General features: G+C 40.3%; 1 protein-coding gene across 11 annotated transcripts in view; it reads right to left on the bottom strand.

Moving 5' to 3' along the window:
- LOC102290327 (nesprin-2) overlaps positions 1-8,486 on the bottom strand; it is an 86,344-nt gene that overhangs the window by 12,815 nt on the left and 65,043 nt on the right. For all 11 annotated transcript variants that reach the window (XM_042224726.1, XM_042224733.1, XM_042224730.1 and 8 more), the window contains 4 exons: positions 7,134-7,241; positions 5,754-5,909; positions 3,473-3,631; positions 2,634-2,800 (listed from right to left, as the gene is read on the bottom strand). In XM_042224726.1, the coding sequence (XP_042080660.1) occupies positions 2,634-2,800; positions 3,473-3,631; positions 5,754-5,909; positions 7,134-7,241 (590 nt within the window). The remainder of the gene's footprint in view (positions 1-2,633; positions 2,801-3,472; positions 3,632-5,753; positions 5,910-7,133; positions 7,242-8,486) is intronic.

Here is an 8,486-nt window from a genome sequence, read left to right as displayed (position 1 = left end):
CACACACACACACACACACACACACACACACACACACACACACACACACACACAGAGCGCCACAGTGACTGGTGTCATAGCAACGTATGGAACAATAAAAGCTCTCTTCTGAGCATTAAAAGCCTGAAGTGTGCCCCATTTGGGAGTTTGAGTTAATTTACCCATTTGATCCTTCCTCCTCTGCTGACAAGGTCCAGCAGAGCCTGTCAAGGGTGAGAGTGGAGACGCTCTCCACCGAAATAATAAGCACTAAAAAACCAGCTGCAAGTGTGATCGTCTGCCTCAAGAATGTATGAAAGGGTCCCAACAGATAACGGAGAAGTGAGAATGTAAACGAGCGGCATATTTTGAAAACCTAGTTAAGAAAAAGTTGGGATGCTGTGTCAAACCCAAATTGTATTCACAACAGACCGTAGAAAACATCCTAAATATTGAAATAAAACATTTTAACATTTGACGAGAGAATGCTATGGCAGCAACAGGCCTCAAAAAAGTTGGGAAGTGGCCAACAAAAGGCTGGAAATGTAAGTGGAGCCAAAAAGAAAAAAGAAAAAAACACCTGGAGGAAAATTTTGTTACTAATTAGTTAAATTGCTGATGCTGACAGATCAGTAACACGATTGGGTAAAAAAAGAGCAGAGGTTCACTAATCCACAAATTATCAGGTTTGCAAATCAATGAATTCATTTTTATTTACATTTTACAAACCTTCATTAGTACTTCTATGCCAAGTTTGTTTGGTCAATTAATAAAGGAGTAAGAGGAATACATGGATATTATTGGGCCAACCAACGTAACGTTTAAGGCAAATATAAAATAACTTTATATTTTCTCTAGTTTATCTAAAGGTTAATGAATCAGTATGAGCAAGCCCTATAATCAAAATAATATTTTCAATGCTAAAATATACTTAGTCATGTCAAATTTACTGTTTTATTAAAAAGCACATTATTAAATAGACACACTTACTGAATGGATTAAAATGGAAAATTAAAAAGAAAAAGAAAAAACCCAAACTCAAACATTTTCCCAGCTTCAGTCAAAACATTAATGTATATTTTGATCGTTTATATGAGAAACTACTGTGGCTTAATACAGTCAGTATAAATTCTGTTCAGAAAAACATTCTTCCACTTTGCAGATGCAACCAACTCGGTCCACTAACCAGTCTCTTTCTCCCATTCACTCCTTCTGCACCTCTGACAGGCTAACAAAGGCCAGCAGCTTCACGCCGAGGCCAAACAAAGAAACAAAACCCGGTCAGAGGCACTCGCTCAGGAAAAGGACACGAAGAGAATGGATAGAGAAAATGAAGCAGAAAGGAGCTGGAGGATAAGAGAGGATGCATGGCTATAAAGTACAGCTGACCACAGGAGGGCTCAAAGTTAGCCAGACACTGACCTCCAAAAGGCATTTACTGTTCTTACAGTACTTGTTTAATCCAGTATGATGTTTTTAGATAATTATTCCCTGAACTAAAGATTTAGCTACAAACATGACTATTTAAATCATGCCTACTAGCAATTGAAAATAAAACATAGATAAGGAGCATGAATGCTCCTCATTCGTGCAGAATTTTCACTTCTACAATTTACATACAGAAGTGTATAAAAAAACCTCATAGTTTCACACTTTATTTCTATTAGAAGCATCTAAATAAATTTAGGCTCCAGGACTTTGCTCAGTTAAGTTCACTAGCACACGTTGGCTGACTGTTCTGGGGTTAAAAAGTGCATGCCATGTTTCTAGCAGAGGCAGACAGTTAAAAAAACAGAGATGGTGTAGTTCATCTATTGGCAGACTACAGGATGGCAGAGAAACTCTTCTCCATCAAGAATTCTTGGCTCCCATCTTGTCTACATGTGATCAAGCCAGCTTAAATCTGCTCACTGGGTCTTTTGAGAGGGCCTCAATTTGAAAATCAGCAATTAATACATACCGACATATGCCTCCCTCCCACCCACCCACCTTCAATAGTTATCCCAGTGACAGGCTACAGGGGGGGTTTCAGAGTGGACATATGCTCCCGTCTGAGGCTAGGCGCAGCCAATTTTTTTCATGATAGAGGTGGAGGGGCTAAACAGCAGTGCAAAAAGAGGAGTCTGTATCTCCTGCTCTTCCACAGGACTGTCCATCTGTTTTTAAGGGGTCAGGGGGGGCAGTAACAGTTTACAAACACAGAGGCTTAACCTCTGCAGTCTGAACATTGGAGGCCATGTATTCCTGACAGCTGCAGAGCATAGCTAACGCAGCAGCAGGTGGATGGACACCCAGAAGAGCTGCTGTTTAATTACAGCCTTTTTGGTCCTTAATTATGCCTTTTACTGCTGAGCAGGTTTGATGTGAAAAGTGCTCGGTGGGGGGATAATGATGTGAATTGCTGGTTCTGTACACAGTGAACCTGAATCTTCTATAAACCATTGGCCACATGCACAAATACACACTTCATCTTTTATTCTTACCATAACTTTACCTTTAGTCTTTGAAAGGTGCTTCCTGAATGGGGAGCCACACTGTATATACACAATTTGCTTTCTTAAGTGCCTTTTGCAAAGTGTTTAACTGGCATAAATAGACACTTTTGTTAGCAGGTCACACCATGCAGCTTCTGTGGCGGCTGTGGTTGCTCTCACCTGGCTTCGATTTGGTGGAAGAGGTTGTGCCAGCGCTGGTTGACTTCCTGCAGCGACTCGTGGACCTGTGCCTGCTTGGCCTCGTCGCTGGCTAAGAGCAGCTGCTCTCCCAGCTGTTTCAGGTGGCTTTTATTCTCACTAAACAAGTTAATTTCCTCCATACAGTCCTGTAAGGAAACATGAAACGATGCTGATATATGAACATTATATCCTTTGTGAACATTTAGTCCTTAAAACAGCAAGTAACCTTGGAAAACCTGGAAACTATTCCAGTGGTTCTCAAACCACATCAAAACTCATGATTAACGATACAGGGCAATTAGCCAAATGTTGTCTGTTTTTTCTTCATCGGGAAAAAGTTCACACCTAATCAAGTTTTAGTGCAAAGCCATAAAATGGATGAGTTATAGTCATTCAACCTGCCCATTTCCATTCCCTTAAGCACTGGGTTTTTTACCAGAAAGTATTTTCTTTAGCTACTATCTTAATAAAAAGTACTGACAAGGGGCTCCAATTTTCTCCGGTCATCTACAAGCAAAAAAACACAACCTCTAAAATAACTGAAATCATACTTCATCTTGAGACAGGAAGGACAACTGTTGTGAAAAAACAAAAGGCCTATAGATCATCAATTCTAGGCCACCATCTGTTATAAACACAGCACATGTAGTTCATATATGGACTTAAAATAGAGCTTATATGAATGCCTTAGTTCATGAACTAGTTGTTGGAACACACACTTCCTCAAAGTAATGTCAAAATAATACCCATAAACAATCCCTTTGTTGATTGAGGTGATTATTGTCTGTGAAACTCCAGTGTTGGGCAACGCCTCGTACCTTCTTTAGTTTCTCCACCATTTCTTTGATGCTCAGCTCTCCCCGGTGGCACACTTTGTGCTCCATCTGAGTCAGCCAATCACAGAACTCCTTGTTTTTGTCATTGAAGATGGTCCACGCATTGAGACGATCTGCGATTTCCTGCTTGCGCGATGACACCTAAGAAGAGTCAAAGCAATAAAAGTGGTGTTTAAGCAGTGCTATAAGTTAAAGATTACAAGTGTGAACTACCTATTCTCAGATAATCACCATGCTATGTTTGCACATTGGGTATACTGCTACAATATATAAAGCCCCGCTAAAATAATTCACTCTAATAAATCTTCAGTGCTGGCAGTTACAAAGTGCTATGGTGCAGAGCACATCTACTGGTTCTCTAACTAAAACTTTCCAAGATCTTTTACAATGTTTTGTTACAATTAACAAGCAGATCATGGAGAGAAAAATCATCTATAGTTGTAAACGTGGTACTTTCGTTGGCAAATTTACTGTCGACTTGCAGGAAACAACAAAAAGAGTGGTGACGAACCTCTTTATGACTGTCAGTCCAGTCTGAAACAGGGTTAATTGTTTTGACTCCCCCTGGTATGCATCCAAGAAACAGTCTGACCCAAATATAGTGCACAAAAAAGCATTTGTGTGGTTGAACTTGGTGCAACTGGGTGTATAACTGATGAAATTTGTAGGGCACTTCAAAAGCCCCAAAGCATAAAAATGTGTGATTACATGGTATTAAAGATTAAAACATGGTAAAAATTTTCTCTTGCTACAGTTAAATAGTATTTCATCTCCAACAGAATCAGTAATCAACTGAATTGAGAAAAATCCCCAGGAGAGTCTTGATATTTGATGAAATTAACAAGGTCCATTTACCTAATGACAGCTTAATACCATGAAAACACCCCATTTCATTGCTGCGGGGGGTGATAATCTTTTTGAAGCTAAAGGGCTTAGCATGCCCATGGGGCATGTTACATCAGCCATAGTTTATTGCTCAGTGACACTTTTATTTTAAAATGAGCCCTGCTTTGGTTTTAATGAACTGGCATCGGAATGGAGGAGAATTTAGGGTGCATTGTGAGCCGCGGTCACCCTGTGAGGACTTAGTGCTTCCCTGGAACAATAGATCCAGTCCCTTGAATCCCCCTTAGCCCAGCCGAGCCATCTGCTCATCAGACCCATTCCGGTGGCTTCCCCCACCTACCACCTGTTAACTATGCAGAGGAAACTGCAGTGGCTCAGATCCACGCCCCCCGGCCATGTCAGGGATGAATACGGATTAAAAATGTTTGGTGTGATCTATCAGCTGAAACTAACAAAAATTCGTTTTAAGACTACTGTCTAGACTTTTCTATATCAAACTAACAAAAACGATTCAGTACAAAAATCACACACACCTAACTGTGAGTGAGTGGTCTTTACTGGAAGAAATCAGATGGCTTTCAGGCAATTACATGATGGTATTGTGCAAAGTTAAGGTTAACTACTTCAGTTTGCATACAGAAAACAAGAGTACTACACACACAATGCATTCCTGGCTGCTGTTGCTATAACCGTGAAACCCAGTAACTCCTGCCAAGACAGGGGCAGGTGGACTATAATTGGGGACTCTATTAGCATGAGCATAAATTAAACCATAATCCCTGACAAAAATGTATAGAGCTTGTCATAACTGTGTGTTTCTCAAGAAAAATAGTGATTTTGTGCTTAAGCCGAAAGACTTAGTCGCAGGAATTTGAGCCTGTGTGTATACAGCGGAGCTACTTTCTGCAATAATGTAGTTACAGAATTAACCCCCTGTTGTTTTAGACAGCTTCATGTGACTGCTGTGGTAGCCTGACTTTTTCAAGCTCTCACTTTAAAAAGACTTCTCTTTACTTGGCTGATACGAGCAGAACAAGCTCTGCTGGATACAATCTAAAAACAACCTGTGAGATTCACCAAACTGCAGAGGAAATATTAACAAACAAGTCATTTGGCTTGCAGGGAGGCAAATTGCTGAAAAGGAGACAGATGCAGTTTTCCCTCCATGAACCTGCGCACGCTGGCTCTTTTCTCACACAAATGAGTGTAAGTGTCTGTGTGTGTTTGTGTGCGTGTCTCTGTGTGTGGTGTAAGGCTTTGTGCTGCTGGTCACCGCCAAAACACAGCTGGTAGCAACTTTTCCCTCCTTCTCTCCCCAACCTCTCTTTCTCTCTCTTACCTGTTTCATCTGCAGTCCCTAAGACACACAGTCCCCCCCGCTCTCTGTTTACATATAAACTTCTCTGTCAGTTCTCACCTTCATACACAGCTCTTCCCACTGACTGTGGAGTTGCTCCAGCTGCTTCTCCAGCAGAGCCGAGTCACTGGCCGTGACATACTGGGACAGGTCCGTCTTCATGTTGGCCAGTTCCTTCAATCCGATGGCCAAATGCTGCAGAGAGAGCTCAGTCTCCTGCATAACACACACAAGCATGCACACTTGAGCACCCGGTCAGATAGCCATGTACAAGTTGTGTGTGAACACGCTTCTCTCTTTTCGCTCTGACCGTCCAGATTAAAAGGATGTGGACGGGACAGGGGGAGGGTAGAAGGGGTAGAAAGGGGGAGGGGAGTGAAAGCATGGGGATATTAAATAAAGGAGGGGTGGGGGTAAACTCAGGGGTTCTCTGGTGGGATGGGGGTAGCTACTGATGAAATTGAAGTGTTCAGAAACTGGCTAGTTTTCAGACCAGTCCAGAAAACTGCAAATGATTTATTGGGATTTAAATGATAGGTTACTGTCATATAGGTGCCAATGGCATACATAGAGAGATGTCAAATTTTCAGTGTTACAGCAATGACAAAACAGTTTCTGTTCTTCTGTTCCTTTTCAGTAAGTATATTATTTCAGTAAATTACACAATGTCCACTGCTGGCAACCCTCAGTACCTGTTTTTCTGCAGCATGTGGATCTGATTCTGAGAATTAATTTGCAGAGAACGAGGTCCTACTCTGTTAAGACAAAGAGTTTTTCAAAGACTGTTTCCGAAGCAGAGAAGGTGACTGTCCTTGGCGAAAGAAGCTGCAGTACTAAAATGTGAAAACCCTATTATCAGGAATGCAAGTGAAAGCCTTGATAGTCCTTGATATATTAAAGCACAAATTTAAATGTATATTCATGCATTAAAATCTAAATTGAATCTAAACAGAGTTAATCTTCTCTGCACTGACAGAACCAAAGGCCATATTTCTACATATTTGATCTTGATACACTTGTAAATTACAGATTGTGTGTTTTCTAGATAATTTAATGCTTTAGAAAAGTAGCAAACATGCACATTTATTATATACGGAGTTGCATTACTGTTGAAACTTTGTGCAGGCTGATTGCAATAAAACTATAATAAAGCTTAAAAGCTCTTTAACTGCTTTGATGAATAGAGGTAGATTTCATATGCACAACTGAGTACAAAAGGTTCTATTCTGTCTGGAAATCATACAGCATAGCAGCTCATTTTATTATCAAAAATTGCCTTCATTTCTTAAACAGTATGTTATGAAATGTATTTTCACTCCACTGTTAGAAAAGTGGAGCTCTGAAATACCCGCAGCAGTTTTCTACAATTTATATCCCTCTACTTTTCATACATTCACAAACACATGAAAACACATCGTTTACAATATTATATTAAATCACCTGGATAAGAGCGGAGTCCTCCGGTCTTTCACACGTCTGTTGTTTCATCTTTAACTCGTGCATTTCAGACACGATGTTGCTGATTCCATCCTGACACCGAGACCACATCTAGACAAGCAGCGTGACACAGAGCGGTCAGAGATCTCTGGAGTGTGCTTGAAAACACATCAATAAAATGCCTCAGAGAAGACAGGGACAGCTTTAACATGTTAAATTATCAGACACCAAATGTGCCTTCCAAAAATAAATTTAATGAACCTCATAAAAGGAAAAAACTCAGAATGTCATCAGTGTTCTTAGTTTTTCAACAGTCAAGCTTTCAGATGCTGTGATAAATCCTGAGTGAAATTTTTTTTTTAAATGTTACAAAACCATAGCTCTTTGGGTCCTTAAAAATGTAATATATTATTCTATATGATGTCTGCAGTAGTCAGTTCTGTTTTTCTATCAATCTATGTATGATCTGACCTTTAAAACACTGTTCAGAGGGATTTCCCTTGTCTGGGTTGGATCCTCTTGAGCTTAAAGGGGTTAACACAACTTTGCCTGACCTCTCTCTGGTCACGAAACCAGTCAGATGTCATAATTAACACAGCTCACCCAGCACAAATGTTAGGGTCTGAATATTCTAATAGTCAGAGAGCAAGCACGCTTAGCAGGACTTGACGAAAAATAATGAAAGGGTGTGCTCATGTATCTGTATTTTTAAAGGTATTTTTAAAGGTATTACTTGTAATATACGATTAGGGTGGTATTTTGTTCGATGTCTGGTCTGTCTAGGTCTTACAGTAAAGCACTGAAGGAATGAAAGGGGCAGACACTGGCAACCAGCTGTCTCTGGATGTGGATCATGGAGAGATTTGAGTCGCTCTTTGATCCCTCTTGGCAGGAGTTCAGTGCCAGGGCAACACACCAGCCTGAGTGTGTGTGCGTGTGTGTATGTATGGGTTGGTTGGGATCAGGTCCTAGATATGGGTCATGCAAAGCAGACACCTCCTACTCCTTTGTTAGTGCACAGACACACTCTTTTTCTTGATTTTCCTGAAGGTGCAGTTTTCTAAATACTCAAAACATATCAGGCAGTGATATAAATGCAGTTTTAAGGTAAAACCTAATATGCTGTCTCTTGATTAAGCTGGAGAGTGGATGGTAAATGTTTATCTTGCCTTTTATATGTGTAGATTTTCTTTCTCACCTACATCTTTCCATGTTATGCAAAATATTTCCTTTGGTGTTGGAGCCTTGATACAACAGTTGAGGCAATACTTGTCCTATTTTAGAGAGCTACAAGTGTATGTTAGGAGTGTGGTAATAAAACGAACTCATTTTTGTTGTTTGTTATTTATTTTTTTT

The sequence above is a fragment of the Haplochromis burtoni genome, unplaced genomic scaffold, assembly GCF_018398535.1.
Source record: "Haplochromis burtoni strain Fernald_Lab_line unplaced genomic scaffold, NCSU_Asbu1 Contig_147, whole genome shotgun sequence".
NCBI classification, from domain to species: Eukaryota; Metazoa; Chordata; class Actinopteri; order Cichliformes; family Cichlidae; genus Haplochromis; species Haplochromis burtoni.
The sequence above is the reverse complement of the archived record's forward strand: the minus strand, read 5'-3'. Positions and strand labels throughout refer to the sequence as shown.